Source organism: Alosa alosa, chromosome 10 (genome assembly GCF_017589495.1).
Source record: "Alosa alosa isolate M-15738 ecotype Scorff River chromosome 10, AALO_Geno_1.1, whole genome shotgun sequence".
Taxonomy (NCBI): Eukaryota; Metazoa; Chordata; class Actinopteri; order Clupeiformes; family Clupeidae; genus Alosa; species Alosa alosa.
The window spans coordinates 6,561,968-6,585,723 of NC_063198.1; the positions used below are offsets into that span (position 1 = coordinate 6,561,968).

Below are 23,756 nucleotides of genomic sequence, written 5' to 3' on the forward strand. Positions count from 1 at the left end.
TTCTCACAACTTATTTATTGATCATCGTCGTAAATATAAAACACTTCTGGCATGTTCTAATCATTAGGCCTATACAGGCCACTTCTGGCATGTTCTAATTATTATACTTATACAGTTAGGCCTACCCAATTTGATAGATCTACTGCAGTCACCTATGCTAATAGAGTATGCCACTCAATAATAGAACAGAGTTTGCTTGGGAGGTAATACAGATTTAGTGTTTTTCCTTTTTTTATTGTACAATTGAAGGCAAGATAAATAAAATTTACATTACATACAAGTACATACAAGTACATTACATACATGTAACATGTCTTAATGTAGCTTTATCCATAATGTATGCTCTGGATCCATCAGACTCCAAGGAGCCTCTAAATGCACAGATCTATCATTTCCGCCCAGTCAAAAATCAGCTCCTCTAACTTATTTAACCATCACTGTTATAAATCCTGGCATCTGCAATGTTCCATCCAACCTAATTTCATAGATCACCACATAGGCCCAGAGCTTGCTACTCAACAACAGAACAGGGTTTGTTTTGGAGGTTATGACCCAACTTACTGATTTACTTTGTTGTTGTTTTTTTGATCAATGGAGGGCAAAATAATAAAAAAACAAGTTACCATATAAATAATTTGTTCTTCCCACACACCTAAAACGTTTGAATGTGGCTTTCTCAATTCTGTGTACTCCAAATCCATCAGGGCAGAATTATCTTAAGGAGCCTACAGTATATAAAGGCTTAGACTTACCATTTCCACTCAGTTAAAAAGCAGGCCCTCTTGGGGCGCAACAGGCTACAGATGTACGGTCCAAGTGCCCATGGGGACGCAGGTTCAAATCCGACCTGCGGTCATGTCCCGATCCAACCCCATCTCTCTCTCTCCCACTCACTTCCTGTCTATCTTCACTGTCCTATCGAAATATAGGCAAAAAGGCAAAAAAATATACCATATTATATATATTTATATACTTGGGGCAGCTGTGGCCTACTGGTTAGCGCTTCGGACTTGTAACCGGCAGGTTGCCGGTTCGAACTCCGACCAGTAGGCACAGCTGAAGTGCCCTTGAGCAAGGCACCTAACCTCTCACTGCTCCCCGAGCGCCGCTGTTGTCTCACTGTGTGTACACTGTGTGCTGAGTGTGTTTCACTAATTCACGGGTTGGGATAAATGCAGAGACTAAATTTCCCTCACGGGATCAAAAGATATATATATATATATATATATATATATATATATAAAACAAAAACAGGCCCTCACCACTTATTTAGGTTGATCCATCGTAGTATAAGTCAATGCAGACTGGGATTTTCCAATATTTTTTTTCTGATAGATCAGTTTGAGTTTATCTATATTAGGTCTATCATATACCACTGAACAACAGAACAGTTTTTTTTTTTTTTTTTTTTTTTGGGGGTATAAGGATTTACCATGTTGTTTTTCTTTCTGTAGAAATGAAAGTCTCAATATTTTTTATATATGATAAAACAAATATTTTTTTTATCAAAATATTTGTTTTACCCCCACACACTTAACACATTTATAACTACTGGGTAGCATAACACCAACATAAATTATGTATTAGACACACTAAATACATCAATTTGTTAACACACGAACTTTGGAGATGAAGCATTGACATATCTTATCACTGCCACCCTTTGGTCAAACAATGAAAGTGTTCCTTTATGGAAAGAAACATGTCTCATAATTATTTGTAAAAGCACAACCAATTTAGCGATTTACAAATGTGTTTTTTTTTTTATCCATACACACATAACTCCTTACCTGTGACTTAAGGTCTCATTTGAATAAACTTACTATGGTGCACACATTAATGTCTAATTTATGCTTTGCAACAGCAACAAAGAACAATGACCAAAACATTTGCTGGTGCTTGTTGGTTTTTGTCGGTGCCCTCGTTAAGGTTTTGCATTTTGTTTGGAAATGTTGCTGATCGGAACATAAATTACCAAAGCAACGAAGAGGATCGACTAAAAAACTTGTTGGAATTTGTGGGTGCCTGCAATTAGAGCTTGCAGTTTGTCTGGTTATGTTGCTGATCAGATCATAAATGGTCACAGTAAAGAGGAATGATTAAACAACTTGCTGGTATTTGTTGGTGGAGAACCCATCACAAATGTTAAAGTATAAGTATAAGTATATATACTCTTTTGATCCCGTGAGGGAAATTTGGTCTCTGCCAAATTTCAATCCTAATCCGTGAACTAGTGAAACACACTCAGCACACAGTGAACACTCAGTGAGGTGAAGCACACACTAATCCCGGCGCAGTGAGCTGCCTGCAACAACAGCGGCACTCGGGGAGCAGTGAGGGGTTAGGTGCCTTGCTCAAGGGCACTTCAGCCATGCCTACTGGTCGGGGTTTGAACCGGCAACCCTCCGGTTACAAGTCTGAACCGCTAACCAGTAGGCCACGGCTGCCCCTGTGTTAAGGGGGTTGGGATGCCACGACACCATTGTTGCGCCTCCTGGAGTTGTTGTGGGTCTAATTCAACGAAACACGGCTGAGGGAAGGTGCCTGCTTGATAACCCCAGTGAAATGCTCTCAAAGGCTGCTCTGTTGCTGATGTTCTTTGCCCACAAAGGTTGCTTTGTTGGTGATTTGTTTTTGATGGTTAATAGGCTTGGTTAGGTGATTTCTTTTTGATGGTTAATAGGCTTGGTTGTTGGTGATTGTTTTTGATGGTTAATAGGCTTGGTTGTTGGTCAGTATTTCTTAGTCGGTTGGCACTGCCACTGGCTACACTTATTATGTGTATTTTCCTTGAAATGGAGTGAACAACTGCAAATGAAACCTTTACTGAAGATGTGTTAGCTGTACCTTGAAAAGCACTTGATAACAGTTTAATGCACCAACGTAAGTTTAATTTCTGTGTTGGTTACGCCCCAGTTGCCAGATTAGGCATGAATTACATCTTAGATAAGGTCTAATTTCTAAAAATGAAGAATAAGCTGTGACCAAATTCATTATGAATAGGCTACGGGCCAGAGAGGGCTACAATGCACCCCCACTTCCCAGTGAAACAAACCTTTTTTTATTTTTAAGGTTTGGCTATGCTGAATATGAATTTCAATGTTAACACTGAACATTTTGGGATGCACATCCTATTTCAGCAACGTATTGTAATACATTCCAATACATTAAAAGTACAATACAAGACTACTTAAGACAAGACTGAGGGCAGGAGTGCCAGCAAACAACATACACTAGTGGCTAATAAATGAGGAAGCCAGTCACCTCTGGGCAAGAGGGCCAAGCATGCATCCTAGCTTACTGCAGGGAGAGCGAAAGTGCTTTTCCGAGATGCAAGGTCCCCTTTCACAGCTTGTGAGTCAGTTTCGAGAGTGCCTACTGTTCTGACTCAGAACTTAAGGGCTTGTTTGGCTCACAATAGCCCCATCCATTGTCAAAAGCACAAACACACAATATTCCACAATAAAGATGCACCGCATAGCACCTGGCAGAGGGCTAAGGGCTCTTCAGAACAAAATAAAGCCGTTGTTTTAAAAGAGAAAAATAGCAGAGGTGGACATTCCAGCTACAGAAAGTCCTACCACACACTTGTTCCAACCATTCACTAGACCAGTTTATTCTAATTAGTTCAACTCCTCAGGTAGATCAGCTCATTAGTAATATCTACTGTGTTAAAACAGTAATTTGTTCAAGGTTTCTTTATGAATTTGATAGGACAGGCTTGGTAAAACCATTTATTTCACCTGTCATTGGATAGTTATAGCAGTATGTGTTTTAGATGCTTCTGTTATGAAGTCTACTTCAGCCACCAAAATAGGTTTCTGTGTAGAATGTTAAAAAAGACTTTCAAAAAAGAGTTTAAAAAAAAAAACAGTTCATAGCCCCACCTTGTGGAGAATATATAATTTACAGCAGGACAGTTTGAATGGAGATTACCGTCTGATTCATTCATGTCTGGTCATTATATTATGTGAGAGTGTGAGAATTTATTTTCTTATTACATATTTGTTTATTTATTTTTCAAATATATGGTGACATGATTTGTTATAGAGCCTTCTATGGCATTTCGTAAAGGTATATTAGCAGAGACATCATGGAGACAGACATTGGCATCAGCCAATTTATGACTAATGATAGTATTATAGTATACTAATGATATGATTATAGGCTATAACCTAAAAATGTCAGAGGTCAGCTGGACAGGTAGTAGGACTCCTTTCCATACTTGAGTGAAATATGTAGGGAATTCTAGAATGATGAGGCTATTTATGTTTGCCAGTAGTCCTGTCAGTAATTTCTTTCTCCCACTGCCGATTTATAGAGAAGTAGTGCATATCTAAAAGAGTGTTTACAAGTGTCAGATAAACGTATCGGAGAGCTGCCTGACGAAGATTCTGTGTGAATACTGGCCCAAAATGTTGGTCAAATATCAGTTATCAGTCATCTGGACCCATTAGATATTGATATCGGCCCTAAAAATATACATATCGGTCGACCCCTCACCATCAGGGCGCATATCTGGTTGGTAATATATGTGCGGCGCATATCTGGTTGGTAATTGTGAACCCAAGCTGACAAGATTCAGCCATTTTGAACCAGCCGTGCACCTAAGGAAAAGGGGTGCACCTAATTGTACAGATGAACAAATTAAACCATTGGATTCTGTAAGTTCTATTAGTTGCTGTTGTTTATGAGTTTATGATCTATTCAACTGAAAAAAATGGGTGTGGAGATGGATGAAGCTGTATGCAGAATGTAAATATCAAAAATCAAAGTTTTTTTCATGCAAAGTTATTTCCTTCACTATCTGTTAAAGGCTAATAAGTCAAAAGGTATAACTGTTAAAAAGTGTAACTCAACAGAAAGATGTCACCAACCACACAGACAGACCACATATATGTTCCCCCTCCATTTCCTTCCAGATACCTAGTGGTTAGAGTTTAATCTACGTCTGCATCTGCATCTTTCACACTGTTTAGCAGTGTGACAGACACACTGACACTATTTCAGCAGGATACAGTACCCTCCAGAATTATTGGCACCTCTGCTAAAGATGACTAAAAACCGGTATAAAAAATAATCTGTTGGTAATTTATTGTAATCTCACAATGAAAAAAATAGGAGAAATCCAACCTTGAAGGGATGCAAATTTATTTTGAGAAAAAGGAAAATCTCATATAAGAAATACGAAAACACGTTGCTCCCAATTATTGGCACCCCTGCTTGTAACACCTTCTTAAAGGAACCGTATGTAAGAAATGTATTTCAATTACTGTAATTATAAAATGGCCCTTATATGTCACTAGACATTAAGAAATCATGTTAATTTCAAATACTTATATCACTGACAACAGTAGTCCAGCCAGGATATTGTCATTTAAAAAGTGAAGTTGCATCCCTCAACTGATGTTGTTGTTGTGCTTTGCCATGTCATGTTGTGTTTTGGCTTGATGCTCCACCCTCCACCTATCTACTAATCACAAAGTCAGTAATGTTTCGGCATCTGGGTTGGTAACCTCGAGTCAGGGGGGAGGGGGAGGGGATACACCGCTCTACAGTAATTTGAAAGTGATTGCAGTACCAGTTTTGGCCACAATCTTACATATGGTTCCTTTAAGCCTCCCTTTGCCAATAAAACAGCTTGTAATATTCTCCTATGACACCCCATAAAGTTGGAGAATACAAAGCAAGGGATTTAAGGCCATATTACAGTTGCTGCTGCTAGGGTGCGTCTAGATTTCTAGGCTAAGGCTAAGGTAAAGGGTGACTTGCAACTTCGTGTCTGTCACCGACCACACAGGTCACATGTTTGTTTCCGCCTCCATATCAGATGCCTAGTGGTTGGAGGGGTGTTACAGTAATCTGCATCTGCAACTTTGCATTTTCATGCACTGGTAATTCCCTGGAATTACGTTTTCTAGTTTTATTTTTTATTTTATTTGGATAGGACAGTGAAGTGTGACAGGAAGTAAGGAGAGAGAGATGGGGTGGGATCGGGTAATGACAGCGCCCCCCTGGATGGGAGGATTTTATTAGACCAGCTTGTCCAGCATCTGACCCTTTGCCGTCACCCCCAATAAGTGCAGCAGAGTTGACCCTCCTAACAGAGCTGGCTTTCCTAACAAGGGTATTCAGTTTAGCATGCTATATACATACACAACGATAACCCACGTGTAGGTTATACCCATTTGATAAAATACATTTGCATACACATCCCCCTATTCCTTTACAAAATATCGTTGACTAAAGAACACATTCAACGTATGACAGTCTACACTAAGTAATGACAGTTTTTAAGTTGTTTGCATTACATACAAGCACTGGGTGAAACTTCTCCCTATTCTAGTCCAACCCCAGCCTACATCCTTGTCAAACATTTTTATGCAGCTGATGATGAACATAATAATAATAATAATAATAATTGAAAAGGAAACTTTTGTATCACCTAAGAGCAGATGGGGGTCTTAATCTCCCTAACTTAGAGTTTTATCATTTAGCAGCTCAGTCATTTTATATTGATCAATAAATAATTAAATAATTTGTTAATTTGTTATTAATAGTATATTAAAGGCCTGGATTAAAAAAAAATAAAAAAATCTTCATCAAGAAATAGGGCTTCCCAGGCACATACTAATTTGGAACAATCCATCAATAAATATATAAAGCACGCAACTATACTGGGAAACATGGATAAAAGTTGGAATCCAGCAGTTGTCAGATGTCACAAATCACAACAATGTTGCACCATTCAGCGAATAAAAAAGCAAACATAACCTAAAAGATACACAATTATTTACAGTAGGTACATGCAACTGAAAAACTGGATTACTAGCCATTTTGACCTGGGAAAGAACATCAGCCCTGAAATGTCATCTTAAGCCAAAGCAACAAAAAGAGGAAACTGATCGGCTCTATGTAAAATTTACTGATAAGCATTGAAAGCAGTGATACATTATTACAAAGTATATACGATAAATGGACTGAAGACCTAGGGGTTGATAAATTACAGTAATATGTATTGAGGGAAGCATAGTACGTAAAAGTAGAGATGAAATTCTGATGAAACTCTGATTTTGGTGAAATTCTAAAATTGTTCCTTTTTTCATTGCAGTTGTTTTTCCCTTGATGTACTTCCTGGTACCTAATCATGATGACAAACAGAAATTAATAAAACATTACAATTAAAAAAATAATAAATAAAATAATAATAATAATAATAATAATAATAATAACTAGAAAACGTAATTTTGAGGAAATTACCAGTGCATGAAAATATAAACATACTGTATATTAACATAAAATGCAAAACAAACTTTTATTTGATAACATTTGGCAGAAGTCATAGTTGATAACAACTGACAGTTGAAATGGCTGAACAGTTAAATAGTTGAGTAGTTTAAATAGTTAAATTATTTAATAGTGAATTATTGTAGTGAGGACATTTATTTTGAAAAAGTTGTGGGCAGAGGAAATAGTTGAACAGGATCTGTAGAGCCAGATTGTATGTTTAAATCTGTAGAGCCAGATTGTAAAGTTTAAAGTACAGAGTATATAGTTTAAAAGTTAAATGTAGATAGTGTAATGGATGTTGATAGACAGAAAGTTGAATGGATGTTGATAGGCAGATTGTTTAATGGATGTTGATGGGATAGTTTAATGGGTAGATGAGTGAATGGTTTGAAGAGGATGAATGGATAGAAAGTTGGATGGAATGTGCCTTATATCCTTGTAGAATGGAGATACACAGAGAGAGTTGGCCTAATTGAGCAGAAAGCAGTTGATACAGGTGCAATCAGTTTAACTAGCTTTTTGATGGGACCTAGTTGAGCAGCTGGAAGTTGATACAGGTGCAAATCAAGTTAATTAGCCCATTAAGATGTCATAGTCCCCATACAAAGTCTATGGGGAAAAATAAGCTTGTTTTTTATTAATATCTCAAAAAGTATGAAGTTTACAAAAGTGAAAAATACATTCCTCAAGTATCCTTTTCAAGACCTACGTTACAAAGTTTGAACGAAGTTTCTACGTTAAACGGTTGAAGCTGAATTAGACGCAGAAATCTGGTGGGAAGAATAAGAAGAAGAAGAAGAAGAAGAAGAAGACTTCGGATCACAGAACAGTGCATTTTCATGCACTGTAATAATAATAATAATAATAATAACTAGAAAATGTAATTTCGAGGAAATTACCAGTGCATGAAAATATAAACATATAAATTAATATAAAATGCAAAACAAACTTTTATTTGATAACAGTTGGCAGAAGTCATAGTTGATAACAACTGACAGTTGAAATGGCTGAACAGTTAAATAGTTGAGTAGTTTAAATAGTTATTATATGAATAGTAATTATTTAATAGTGAATTATTGTAGTGAGGACATTTATTTTGAAACAGTTGTGGGCAGAGGAAATAGTTGAACAGGATCTGTAGAGCCAGATTGTATGTTTAAAGCCTGAGACAGAGTATAGTTTAAAAGTTAAATATAGATAGTGTAATGGATGTTGATAGACAGAAAGTTAAATGGATGTTGATAGGCAGATTGTTTAATGAATGTTGATGGGATAGTTTAATGGGTAGATGAGTGAATGGTTTGAAGAGGATGAATGGATAGAAAGTTGGATGGAATGTGCCTTATATCCTTGTAGAATGGAGATACACAGAGAGAGTTGGCCTAATTGAGCAGAAAGCAGTTGATACAGGTGCAATCAGTTTAACTAGCTTTTTGATGGGACCTAGTTGAGCAGCTGGAAGTTGATACAGGTGCAAATCAAGTTAATTAGCCCATTATGATGTCGTAGTCCCCATACAAAGTCTATGGGGAAAAATAAGCTTGTTTTTTATTAATATTTCAAAAAGTATAAAGTTTACAAAAGTGAAAAATACATTCCTCAAGTCTCCTTTTCAAGACCTACTGTACGTTACAAAGTTTCTACGTTAAACGGTTGAAGCTGAATTAGACGCAGAAATTTGGTGGGAAGAATAATCGGATATAAGACTTCGGATAACAGAACAGTGCATTTTCATGCACTGTAATAACTAGAAATGCAATTACAAGGAATTACCAGTGCATGAAAATGCTAAAGTTGTGATGTAAAATATCATGTATAGTTAAAACAGATAATACAGAGATGGTTACTACGGTGATGCTAGGATAGACATGGTGGTTGCATAGCTTAATAAAAGTTGATAGTTTAAAAGTAGACTGTTTAAAAGCTGAATGTAGATAGTTTACAAGTTGTTAATAGACAGTAGATAGTTTAAAAGTTGTTGATAGACAGCTAGTTTAATAGATAGTTTAATGATAGTTTAAAAAAGTTGAAGGTAAATAGTTTAAAAGTTGTTGACAGACTGGAAGTTTAATGAATGTTGATATTCAAATAGTTTAATGGCTGTGTATAGGTAGATATTTGATGATAACTGAAAGTTGGAATGGCTCTAATGTTTGCTAGTAGTTATGCTAAGATTTTTAACTATGTTAACCATGTTACTTAGCTAATGTTTTATAGCAGTGTTAGCAATGCTAACATGCTAACCATGCTACTTAGCTAACTTAGTTAACGTTTTCTAGCAGTTTTGCTAAACATGCTAACCATGTTAGCAATGTTAACTATGTTAACCATGCTACTTAGCTAACTTAACTAACATTTTCTAGCAGTTTTGTTAAACATGCTAACTATGTTAGCAATGCTAACTATGCTAACCATGCTACTTAGCTAACTTAACTAACATTTTCTAGCAGTTTTGCTAAACATGTTAACTATGCTAGTAATGCTAACATGCTAACTATGTTAACCATGTGAGCTAACCAAGCTTATCATTTTTAATAGTTATGCTAACTAGCATGCTAACAATGTTAACATGCTAACTATGCTAAACATGTGACTTAGCTAACCTAGCTAATCATTTTTAGTAGTTATGCTAACTATGCTAACTAACATGCTAACAATGTTAACATGTAAACTATGCTAACCATGTGACTTAGCTAACCTAGCTAATCATTTTTAGTTGTTATGCTAACTATCATGCTAATAATGCTAACATGTTAACTATGTGACTTAGCTAACCTAGCTAATCATTTTTAGCAGTTTTGCTAATGCTGTAAATGTTAACAATGCTAACATGCTAACGTTGCTAACCATGCTAACTAGCTACAGTGGGTAGGAGTCATAGTTGATGAAAAGTGTTGACGTAGTTGATGACAAGTTAAAAGTTGTTGATAGACAGCTAGTTTAATAGATAGATAGTTTAATGATAGTTTAAAAGTAGACCGTTTAAAAGTTGAATGTAAAAAATTCAGTAGTTTAATGGGTTACATTGTTTAACAGTGGATTATTGTAGTGAGGACTTTTATTTTGAAACAGTTTTGGGCAGAGGAAACAGTTGAATAGGATGTGTAGTCTTAATTGACCCAGATTGTATGCTTAAAGCCTGAGGCTGCAGGTGGCCTGAACACCTGCCATAGGATTCTATTTGCTTAACGGCCGTATTATGATGTCACAATCGGCAATGTTAAGTCTATGGGGATTTTTAAAAAGTTTTTCTTTAATAGTTTAAAAAGTATAAAAGTTTCACAGTTGAAAAGACATAGCAGCTTGGTCCGTTTGAAGACCTATGTTACAAAGTTTGAACGAAGTTTCTAAGTTAAACTAAACTGTTCAAGAGAAATTGCGTACGGAAAAAGTGGTAAGCGGAATAATAATAAGTTGTTGTTGATGTTGTTGCCTTGGAAGAACAGTACAGTGCATTTTCATGCACTGTAACTAGACTGCATTTCCGGCGGGAACTGCGAAAGTGTGCTTGCCCTGGTCCGGTCACCAACGTGAGCAGACAGACAGTGACATACGCTATGCTGAACCTGGCTTGATCCAAGCATTCTAACAGTGCCTTTCAGTGTTGGAGCAGTGGCAATACCTCAAAAGCTCTATTCAACTATTGCCTTGCGGGGTGAATGCGGTTCGTTGGATTTTACCTGTGGCCTGCCTTCGAATTTAGCTTCTATGACTAAAATCAAATCAATAAAATAAAACACACTGTAACAAGATTCTGTGATTTTCACAGCATGACTGCTGTTTTTGGGAAACATGTGTACTGTATTTGTGAATACAGTATTTTGCTGTGGTTTCACTATGAATTATGGTCGAAAATGGTCAAACTACAGTAATAAAAATTTGCTGTGAATCATAACACAGTAATAAATCTGACACCTCCCTCACTTGTCAGCTTTTTGAAAAAACATGGCGGAAAATCAGTTTGGGTTTTCTGTTTTCTTTTTGCACATAAATACAAAGTTAAGCTCCCAGATAGCAAGGTGACATTGATATTATGTTGATTTTCCATCCAAATCATCATTTTGAAAAGATATTGAAAAGTCATGGATTTATGGTTTACTGGTAAATTTTGACGTGGTGATTGAAACGTAGTGCACCGCGCGACGACGTTTGAACTGTCCGGCGGGAGATCATTTTTGAGCAACAGTTCAGTCAGAGTCAGACCAACGGTGTTCAGCACTCTGTCAAGTTCGCAGCTCCACCTTAATGGTAAGCAAGCATTTATTTATGTAACGTTAATGTTTCATTGTGAAATTGTACTACATTAAATTCGGGCATGTGTACAGTCTATGTACGTTGTACTGTCCAACTTACAAACTCATCCATGCTTGTTGGATCAACTAAGTAAGTAACGTCAACGTTAGGCTAGCTATCATAGTTGCTGTTGCTGTGATGGTGGAATTAACGTTAATGTTTTATGTTACGTTAACGTTATGGCAGTCTCATTTATATTAGGCCTACCTTAGTTCTCAGTAAGTTACAGTTTATTATATTCATATAATTTATATAAAACATTCGCTCGTAGTGCTAGGCCTAGTATGTTACTGTCACAATGTTAGGCTGAAGATGATGTGCTGCTGAATGTTAACGTGGAGGTTTAGCTGCTAGCTGCTACCAGCTAACTTATGTAGCTCTAACGTTAACTCCTCCTAATCATGTACGGTTTTGAGAGTTTAATAAGTTAACTTTAAGTCACATCTGACTATCATTAACCGCTGTTCGTCCGAGCGAATGGCTGTTGCTGCAAGCAAACATCATCAATGAGCTCACCCAGCTGGCTAACGTTAAATATACCTTGCGAAACTGAGTTATGCTAACACCATCTTCAGCCTGGCATGTTGACAGTAAACTCAAAAAACATACAGTATATATATATATATATAAATGATTATTCTAAAGTTTCAACTGTAAGTAGCCTTCAGTTTCAGTTGAAAATTGTTATCTAACACTGTTTATCTTTTTTTCTTCTATTTCTGCTACGTGCTGCTTCACTCTGCTACTGGTGGTGGATCAGGCTGACTGCAACCGTTGGTCTAACGTTACAATTCAATACTGTATACATTACAGCACTGGTAGTACTACTGTAGTTTGCATTTACAGTATCAGGCATAGGTACTGTGATTTCATATACAGTAGGTGTACTGTAGAGTGAAATACAGCAACTTACTGGTTATTTGCTGCCTGCAAGTTTAAATTTTACGTTAAACTTTTTACAGTGCAACAGCAGTGATTGGCTGCAAAAATAAATAATGTCACGCGTCTTGCACCTCTCAAACTGGTAACCTAGAGAAAATCAGGTAACCTAGAGAAAAATTTGAAATTATGAAATATGACTAAGGCATTAAAATGCTGCTTGTTTGTCAGGGTACTTTTTCACTGATTTATTTAAAAAATATGAGCTATGAGTGTGAATGTTATATATTCCATCCCCTAATTCTGTTTTACTGGTTTATTTGACAAATAATCTATATGGATTTCCTCTATAAAGACCTTATGTCTGTTTGGGATTGTTTTGAGAGCCCATTGATGTATCTCAGAATAAAGGAATGTCCACAACATTAGTGATGTTTTTTTTGTGTGTGTGAATGTATTTTACTTAACTCATTGAATGTAGCTGGATACTCATGAACGCATGTCTCTAATAGCCACAATAGGAGTAATTTTAGCAACACCGTATTTTGTGTGGCCCATAACGACCCAGTGGATCATGAAAATGTGCCAAAGTTCACATTCCTTGCTTGTTGTTGGTACATTAATCCCATTCAGATTGCCACTTATCTGAGATGTAAGAGTTCAGTATAGGTTTAAGGTCTGGGGCAGGGATTTGACATTCTGTGACTTCTTCATTGAGGGCCTGCTTAGCAGCACTGTCCGCTTTCTCATTTCCCCTCAGACCAACATGGCCTGGGACCCAGCAAAAAACTACACTCAAGTTCTGGGCCCACTTCCCCGATAACGAAGGAGACACGCTCTTAAGAGGGTTTTCTACGATTCATCTTACGATCGTTCGTTTGGTTTTTCCGACTGTTTCCCGAACATGCTCGTGGCGTGAACGCAAGATGCACTGCTCTTAAGATGCTCTTAAGGATAGCTGTCCACGTTAATAGTTCTGAAATATCCTCTGATTTGACGGTGATGTCAGGTGACTGCACGTCACAGCTATAGGCCTACCATTTAAACTTCGGATCTACACATTAATTCACATCAATACGAAAATAGAAACACTTTGACATCTGCATGTAAGCATCCCAAGTAGGTTATATACCACACAGAGACATAAATAATTGTAATTATTTTAAGATTAGATTGTTGCACCATGCAATAATTTTTCGCGGTGCCACTTAAGAACACGTTTGAAGATAAAAAAGAAGTCGAGTAAGAAAGAGGAAATGTGTAGGCTTAGATTTTTATGCAGTAGGCTACAGACTAAACCACATGTTGCTTTCTCTGCTTTTTACCTCATAGGCCTAATAAAATATTCACTTAGCAAAGATAATGTCAAACTATTCTGGCAACGTCTCGTTTCATAACTTGATTGCATTTTTGTCCACTTTTCATCACATTATTATGACCATTAAATGTAGGCTATTTTGCACGCTAAAATCTGATTCATCACAGGTAAACACAATAAAGAATGGGAACGTAAATTGGATTATGTATTCTAAGTTGTAATTCCTCTGTTTCACAGACTCAGGCGCTACTTTTAGGGCTAAAATGCTTCCTGAATGACTCTTAAAAAAAAAAAAAAGGAGTTCTAAAGTTAAGAGTGTCTGTGTCGTTTAGTGATGTTTGCTAAAAGATTTAATATTTTTATAGGTGCTTTCTGTACTCAAGCCAGTGCACCTCCATTAGATTACATGCAATCGAAACGAATGTTTTTCCCCTCAGGGACTTTTCAGCCACAGTAACCACAGCAACTGGGGGCGGTAACCACGATTATGACTAGTTGCTGACTGTATATATCCCATGGCAGAGCAAGGATTTCATGATTGGGCAAGGCTGCCCAGAGACATTGTGCATACATGGAAGGCATTGTGATAGCAGTACAACTGCAAATGTGAAAGGTGATAGTTACCAAATATGGATGGGTGGTTTGCCAAATGATGGAAACTTTTGGAATGTTTTCTTTTTTTTTTAGCTTATGCACCCTCACATTGGAGTCCCGAGTTCATATACAAAATTTGGTATCGATATGTGACAGTGTTCCTGAGATATGGACGACTTCCTGTTTCGAGACTTAAGCCACCGATTTCGCTTTGGCTGTGACGGGCAAACGCCGAAAAATCAAAAATCCTTCTGGTAACTTTTGTGAGGCTTGGTCCAAGGATAATGTACGTCCAAGTTCGCGCATGGCGTTCAGACCAAATTTGTGACCTGTGAAAATTTAGTTTAAGCTTTCTGTTCAATCCAATATGGCGGATCTTAACAGCGTCATCTTCGCGAGCAACTTACACCGGTACTGACCAAACATTTTAAAGTTGGAACGGGTGTCTCTGTCTCAAAGGGCCTAGGGGCTAGAGCTGACAAAAAAATTAGGGAGACGGGAAAAATAATAACTAGACTGCATTTCCGGCCGGGAACTGCGAAAAGTGTGCTTGCCCTGGTCCGGTCACCAACGTGAGCAGACAGTGACATACGCTATGCTGAACCTGGCTTGATCCAAGCATTCTAACAGTGCCTTTCAGTGTTGGAGCAGTGGCAATACCTCAAAAGCTCTATTCAACTATTGCCTTATGGGTGAATGCGGTTCGTTGGATTTTACCTGTGGCCTGCCTTCGAATTTAGCTTCTATGACTAAAATCAAATCAATAAAATAAAACAACAGCAGTGATTGGCTGCAAAATAAATAATGTCGCTGGCCTTGCACCTCTCAAACTGGGCTATCAGGTAACCTAGAGAAAAATGTGAAATTATGAAATATGACTAAGGCATTAAAATGCTGCTTGTTTGTCAGGATACTTTTTCACTGATTTTTAAAAAAAAATTGAGCTATGAGTGTGAATGTTATATATTCCATCCCCTAATTCTGTTTTACTGGTTTATTTGACAAATAATCGATATGGATTTGCTCTATAAAGATCTTATGTCTGTTTGGGATTGTTTTGAGAGCCTATTGATGTATCTCAGAATAAAGGAATGTCCACAACATTAGTGATGTTTTTTGTGTGTGTGTGAATGTATTTTACTTAACTAATTGAATGTAGCTGGATACTCATGACAAAAGTCCATCATGTCTGAATGACTACCGCCCAGTAGCCCTGACGTCTACAGTGATGAAGTGTTTTGAGAAGCTTGTGAAAAACATTATCTGCTCATCCCTCCCTGCCTCCTTCGACCCCCTCCAATTTGCTTACAGAGCCAACAGGTCTACAGAGGATGCCATCTCAAACCTCATGCACACCACCTTAACTCACCTGGAGGAGGGGAATGGGAATTATGTGAGGATGCTGTTCATTGACTTTAGTTCAGCATTCAACACGATAGTACCTCTCACCTTGGTCACAAAGATGAAGGCCTTAGGACTGAACACCACCCTGTGTCACTGGATATTTGACTTCCTCACCAACCGTTCACAAGTGGTTAGAGTGGGGGTCTGACATCTGACTCATTAACCATCAGCACTGGTGCTCCCCAAGGCTGTGTTTTGAGTCCACTGCTGTACAACATCTACACACATGACTGCAAAGCCAACAGTAGTCATACCTCCATCATCAAGTTTGCAGATGACACAGTGATCTTGGGCCTGATTAGTAACAACAATGAACAGTTCTACTTGGATCAGGTTGATGAGGTGGCACAGTGGTGTCAATCTAACAGCTTGACACTGAATATCAATAAAACCAAGGAAATGGTAGTGGATTACAGAAGGCAGCAGCAGAACTACAGTTACACCCCACTAATGATCAGCGGGCAACCTGTAGAGAGAGTCACAAGTTTTAAATACCTTGGTGTCCACATTACTGAAGACTTAACATGGACTGTTAACACTCAATATGTTCTGAAGAAGTCCAGACAACGACTCTACTTCCTTCGTCAGCTAAGGAAATTCAAAGTTTCTACATCCATCATGAAGGCCTTCTACACTTCAGCGGTTGAGAGTGTTCTAACTGGTAGCATCATCACCTGGTATGGGAACTCCACAGTTAGAGATTGTAGTACTCTCTGCAGAGAGTAGTGCGCTCAGCTGAACGTACTATAAGAACTCAACTCCCTGCTCTACAAGATATCTATTCCAGAAGAGTACTCCTAAGAGCCCAAAAGATTCTGAAGGACTCTTCTCATCCTAACAATGGATTATTCCTACCGCTGAAATCAAGAAGACGCTTATGTAGTCACAAAGCCAGAACTGAGAGACTCAGGAGAAGTTTTATCCCCAGGCCATCCGAACTCTGAACTCACACTATACTGACTTTGCACACATTCACTCCTCAGCACTCTCAAACATTTCCCAACTCTGAACTCACACTATACTGACTTTGCACTCATTCCTCCTCAGCACTCATGACCCCCCACACACACACACACCTACAAGACTTTTTAGCACTTTTACATCCCTCTCCCTATGCTACAGACCTTTTATTTATTTTCTTATTTCATCACACGTCAAAAACACACACACACACACATATCTGACTTTCTCCAACTTTTGCACACTTTTTTATTTATTATTTTTGATTTCTCCTCCATCTACCCATGTCCTTGATTGCCTAGCCTTTCTGCCCCCACCCCCACCCCACCCCACCCCATCCCCAACACACACACACTTACATCATCACTGTCATCACTTCACATACATACAGCACTCCTCTACATACTTGCTGCACACTGCCCCCACATACACAGCACATTGTCTTCAGGATCTTCTCCAACACACATCCTCTACATACTTACAGCACACTGCCCCCACCTACCCCACACACACACACTACACACATACACACACAGTCACTGCTCCACTCCCTGCCCACACACACATCTTCACTGTCATCACTCACATACATTACATACAGTACTCTGCTTGCAATAGTAAGTCCCTGACCCCCAACACACACACACACTTACATCATCACTGTCATCACTTCACATACATACAGCACACTGCTTGCTACAGTAAGCCCTCCTCTACATACTTGCTGCACACTGCCCCCCACATACACAGCACATTGTCTTCAGGATCTTCTCCAACACACATCCTCTACATACTTACAGCACACTGCCCCCACCTACCCACCTACACACTACACACACACACACACACACAGTCACTGCTCCACTCCCCCCCCCCCCACACACACATCTTCACTGTCATCACTCACATACATTACATACAGTACTCTGCTTGCAATAGTAAGTCCCTGCCCCCCCCCCCCCCCTACATACACAGCACATTATTTCATCAGGAAGCTTCTCCAACACACATCCCCAACATACTTACAGCACACTGCCCCCCCCCCCAATACACAGCACATTGTCTCATGAGGAAGCTTCTCCAACACACATATTGCACACTGCCCTCTCCCCACATACACAGCACACTATCCCATCTCCCCTGTCATCCCCCCAACACACACACCAAGACCCCTGGCAGTTGGGTTAGCCCCTTGAGCCGTGGATCTGCCCAAGGTTTCTTCCTTGGTAAGGGAGTTTTTCCTTGCCCCTGTTGCTCTTGGGTGCTCCTTGTTGGTGCCCCCCCACCCAATCCCAATCCTCCCCCACCTTTTTTATGCAGCCCTTGCCACTTAATCTACTAAACCCCTCTTCTACTGCACTTTTTTTACCCCAATTAATGCACAAATAGGCTGACACCAGACATAATTTCACTGCATTTCTTACTTCCAGTAACTATATGCATGTGACAATAAACTTCCTTGTATCCTTGTATCCTTGTATGAACGCATGTCTCTAATAGCCACAATAGGAGTAATTTTAGCAACACTGTATTTTGTGTGGCCCATAACGACCCAGTGGATCATGAAAATGTGCCAAAAATTCACATTCCTTGCTTGTTGTTGGTACATTAATCCCATTCAGATTGCCACTTATCTGAGATGTAAGAGTTCAGTATAGGTTTAAGGTCTGGGGCAGGGATTTGACATTCTGTGACTTCTTCATTGAGGGCTTGCTTAGCAGCACTGTCCGCTTTCTCATTTCCCCTCAGACCAACATGGCCTGGGACCCAGCAAAAAACTACACTCAAGTTCTGGTTCTTTAGACGTTCTAGGTGATCAAGCTCAGCTTTGGTTGTACTTTTTGCGTGACATTAAAGCCTACTGGAAAGATTTTTAATTGCAATTTAATTGAATGCAATTTACTTTTACGATTAAATAAAATTAATTTATCCCTCTCACCCATAGTTTTCTATTTATTTACAAATGTACATAGGCCTAATGTAATTACATTTATACATAGTTATTCTACTGATCTTTATACTATTCATCCTGCACATAGACTTATTCTTATTACTCTTATAATGTTGTTTCCACACTGCACATAGCTGTATGTAGGGCTGCAGCTATCGATTATTTTTGTAATCGATTAATCTAGCACTTTATCGATCGATTAATCAGATTTTTTTTTTTTTGCATTTTTCAACAACCAAAAAACAAATAATGCATAACGAAAATGACATGGCTGTAAAATGATCAAGCAATTGGCACAGAGGTATTTATTCTAACTCCAACATTCGGCTCCAAAGCCCTTTTATTGCAATTTACCCATTTAGTGTTTATAAGTGCCAGTGCCAATAATATAATCATCTTCAAAATGCTCTCTGTAAAATTGCAGCCTCTTGTGCATGACTTAGCTGGGCGAACAAAGCTGTCCATACTATGTTGTGAAGTGCTGGGAGGGAGAAGAGGGAAAGCAATTTAATGTATTAATATGCACAACAAGTTTCATGCTGTAATCTAGACCAGACCTGACAAGACCTGTTTTATGTAGATTTCTACACCTGCAGCATTTACCATTAGGCTACTAACAAATAATTTTACCATTAGGCTACTAAAAATAATTTCTGGGGTGAGCCTATTTGCTATGGTAACCTAGCAACCTGTGTGTGTGTGTGTGTGCGCGTATGCGGTGCGTGAGGGAAGATGAGGGTGCAGGCATACTGTCTTGCAATTGAACGTGAATAAGTTTACTACTTAAAAACATCAAAGCTAAACATTATATCACGACATCGCTACAAATACGGTATGTGATTAAAATCAGCCAACATCAGTGTAGGGTAGAAAGATTGATAGATACTTACTATAGCCTTTATTGACGCTTGGTGAAACAGCATGGAGTGGATGTTTTCGGTTCAGATGCTTGTTCTTTTCCTTTTTGAGTATGTAATGATCACAAAACTTTACTTAAAAAATGTAGACATTCTCTGCCATTTATGGCCATCTTGACTCCGCCATCGCGCCAGCTAAATTCAGAATGTATCACGATTCACGCGCTAGTGGTGTGCTTCCTGAACAACGGTCAGTGTGGAACAATCAGATCCCTGCGCGTTTAGTGCGCGTCATCGGAATTTAACGAGTCTTCGAGGCAGGGTTTTTGCCCTGACTAATTTTTGTAATCGAGTTATTCGAGTAACTCGATGAATCGTTTCAGCCCTAAAATTGTTAATTCACCACTGCTAATATTTACCACTGCTTCACTGTTCTGTCCTAATGTTCAAGACACATTTAAAACTTTCCTTGGCCAAACGCAATTCTTCCTGAGGTGCATCTTGTGCAATCCTTACAATATTATGAGTGTGAGAATTTATTTTCTTTTTAACATATTTATTTTATTTTTATTTTTCAAATATATGGTGCCATGGTTCCTTCTTTGACATTTCATAAAGGTATATTAGCAGAGACATCATAAGGGACAGACTTTGGCATCAGGCAATTTATGACTTATGATGACTATATGCTTAGCTAATAGCCTAAAGATAAGAGTTCAGCCGGACCAGCCAAATAACCAAACAAACAGCTAAATAAATGCTCGCCCAAAATATCGGTCGAATTAGTTATCAGCCATCTGGACCTATTGGATATTGATATTGGTATCGGTCAACCCCGATCAGGGTGCAGTGCACATGGTTAATTGTGAACCCAAGCTGACAAGATTTAACCGTGTTTAACCAGCCGTGCAGCCTTTAGGAAGCGGGATGCTAGGGGGATGGGCCCATGCCAGAGTCATGCCATCCTGAGTGGCAGGCAGCTGCCATTTCGAGCCCTGCGCCTGTGTTAGGGGGTCCCTGCCTATTGGCAGCTGCCAGGGCTGGCAAACGCAGCATCCTCCTGAAGTTTGCGTATATCGTCTGGCCAGAAAAGCAGTGTTATTTAGTAAGTGAATGTCAGTCTCAAATACATTGGTAGAATGTCAAAGAATTATGCACAGGTGCCCTAAAGAAAGAGTTGCTAATATTCATACACTTGATAAAAGCATGGACATAGGCTAATATTTTAACAACCTTTGTTAGATTAGATTAGAGGTCTTTATTGTCCACTACTGTGGAAATTCGTCTTTGGCCCCACCAAACATGTAACACACACAAGCAAGACTGCACAACAGGTACAACATAAAGCAGACACAAACAAAGACTACATACAAACTACTACAAAGATACAACAATAACAACATAATGCAAACACACACAAAGACTACAGCAGATACGACATATAGCGAGCACAAACAAGACTACACAGCAGGTACAACATATAGAAACATGGAAATGTGCAAAAGAAGTTGTCAATAAAATGCAGTAAATAATATAAGTTAATCAGTTAATCATAAAACTCATAAATTATATTGATTTAGCAAATTAATAGATGATGGTATAAAAGATTTCTTAAAAATGTTTCTGCTTGATGTAGGTACTCTATCTTCTTCCTGAAGGGAGTCTTTCAAAAGTGTGATGTAGTGGATGTAAAGGACCATGGACTATCTGTAGGGCTTTCCTCTTAGTGTGTGTTTTGTACAGTTCCACCAGCTGCCTCTGGGGGTTCAGTATGATTTTACTGGCTATATTTATCATTTTTGTGAGTTTACTTTTGCTCCTAGCCCCTAGATTCCCATACCAGCATGAGATGTTGTATGAGATTACACTTTCCAGCAGACTGGTGTAGACCATCCTCAAGACCCCTCTGCTAACATCAAAACTGTTAAGTTTCCTTAAAAGAAACAATCTTTCGGTTGCCCTTTTAAAAATATGATCTACATGTTCAGTAAAATTTAGATTATGATCTAGGATAGTACCTAGATATTTAAAACTGCAGACAACATCAACGTGTTGGCCCCCAATTGTAACTGGATGACATGTAGGTATTCCACCCCTAGTATTGACCACAAGTTCTTTGGTCTTTGTGGGGTTTAGGACAAGAGCACTTTCCTCACACCAGGCCACAAGGCGGTGGATGTGATCAAAGTAGGCCCTCTCCAGATCCCCATTTCCCCTGACCATTAAACCGACCATTGCCATACACTGTAAAAATTATAAGAACCCCGAGGAACCTTTTGGGGTTCCTCAATTTGAAACTGTGGAGGAACCTCAAAAGGTTCTCTGAGGAACCTTCAATTAAAGGTTTCTGGAAGAACCTCCCCATAAGGTTACTAGAGGAACCCTTACAAGTTCTGTGAAGAACCTTATGGAATATTACTGTAGCAGCTTATTTATTTATTTATTTATTTATGTATGTATTTATTTATTTAATTAATTATTGATACAGTAGCTAAATAGGTAGGCAGATAAAGGCAGACTTTGTTAAATCAGATATTTATTGATAAATACAATACAATAATAAATACAATAAATAAAATAATAGATACATGCAAGGATAAATACAATAATCTTACAGTAAGGCATTGGCCATTCTAACCACCGTTGGATTTATTTTTTCTTGTGATGTAATTCCTGACGCTATCTGGAGGAATGCAAGTGTCTTTTTTATATTTTGAGCGTATTTCACTCCGAAAATGAAGTATGTCCCCAGTAACGCTGCAATACCCATTGTGATGTCATCAGGGTGTGCTATAGAAACGCCGTCCATTGTTAGGGTTATGCTACAATCTCCAAAAGGGTTGCCATCCACCACCAGGAGAGGAGTTGGAGCCCTGGGCACCTGAAAATACACCAACAGAAATGCATTACAAATCCATGTGCTGTGCATGACATTTAGAAAAATAGGACATGCTTCAATATATCCCATCTAGAAGGAGTATGTTTTAAGAAAATGTATCATTTTGGGTGTTTTGGTATTTGTTAAAATGCAACTAATATACCAATATACAATAGAGTACAATACTGTATGGAAGGATATAAGCACACTTGTCCAAAAGCTGGTCGAACACTCAAAATGACATTTTCTTGATTGAATATTACATGCTTTGATACATGTCCCAACTTCCTAAATAAGTTGGATATCACATAGTTTTGTTATATATTTCTATTGTACCGAAAATACATTTGCGTTATTTGAAATGAGCATGTGTACATGGGGCTGAAACATCTATTTTTGTTTTAGGCAAAACTAAATGTAGCATATTCTGACATCTGTCCACTGTCACATTTTTCCCCAAGTAGCATTCAAGTGGTACCCCTACCTTATCAATCACATACAGCTTGTCAGGGTTCTCGTTGAACAGGTGCGGGAGCATGAGTGCTGCAGCACAAATTTTGAGTCCTAAAGTTAAAGACACCTTAGATTAGCTTTGTACTAACAAAGACAGAATACATCTTAATGAAAGATTCAGTGGAATTACCTTTGTGAGTCTCCTCGCAAGCTTCACCCAGTGCCATCTCGTATTCGGAAAGAATGTTAGTTCCCTGCTTCTTTTTTGACACCTGCTCAATAATCTTCCCTGCTGCCCTCCCCAGGCCGTGCAGCAGCATCTTGTCCAGGTCAACTTTATATCTCTCTTCAATTTCTGAGAAAATCTGAAAAAGAATAAAAAAATAACAGTAAAACAATCATTTCATAGATACCACAGACAACAAGTTCTTCTGAAAGAAGATAACACTATGAAAAAAATAACCCCAAGCACACAATTTAACTTACAATACTGATCTGATTTAATGCAGGGAATTCCAGTAATGACTCCCTGGTAGAGTGACTCTGGATAAACTCCATTCTTTCGTGTGTTGTCCTTTTCATTTTATCCTTTAAGATGGTAATGTTTGGATGGACTTTCTTACACTCCTCCTTCATTTTTGCAATATGCTTCCCAACACTATATGGATCTTCCTGTGAATATTTTCCAAATGTTATTGTACATTAATGAATTCCTAAAGCTAAACACACCTAGGTCACACTTTACTTAAAGGTATCTATTAAATATATGGATAACATACACATGCACAAACACACACAACTGTTTTGATTACAAGTTATTGTTATTACCTTGTCATGTTGAAAAACTGCATTTGGTACTACGTCTTCAATCACATCCTG

General features: G+C 38.3%; 1 protein-coding gene across 1 annotated transcript; it reads right to left on the reverse strand.

Annotated features, from left to right (window-relative positions):
- Positions 1-22,065: 22,065 nt before the first annotated feature.
- LOC125302497 lies at positions 22,066-23,542 on the reverse strand. The gene is made up of 4 exons (XM_048255710.1): positions 23,373-23,542; positions 23,068-23,242; positions 22,909-22,988; positions 22,066-22,427 (listed from the first exon to the last, which is right to left on the reverse strand). The coding sequence occupies exons 1-4, from the start codon at positions 23,511-23,513 to the stop codon at positions 22,158-22,160; spliced, it is 666 nt and encodes a 221-aa protein (XP_048111667.1). The 5' UTR covers positions 23,514-23,542; the 3' UTR covers positions 22,066-22,157.
- Positions 23,543-23,756: the final 214 nt, after the last annotated feature.

Coding starts and splice junctions, on each gene's coding strand:
- LOC125302497 (XM_048255710.1), bottom strand. CDS start 23,513: ATGAAGGAGGAGTGTAAGAAAGTCCATCCAAACATTACCATCTTAAAG. Junction 23,243..23,372: donor AATTCCCTGCATTAAATCAG/ATCAGTATTGTA, acceptor ATTCTTTTTCAG/ATTTTCTCAGAAATTGAAGA. Junction 22,428..22,908: donor AGCTGTATGTGATTGATAAG/GTAGGGGTACCA, acceptor GTGTATTTTCAG/GTGCCCAGGGCTCCAACTCC.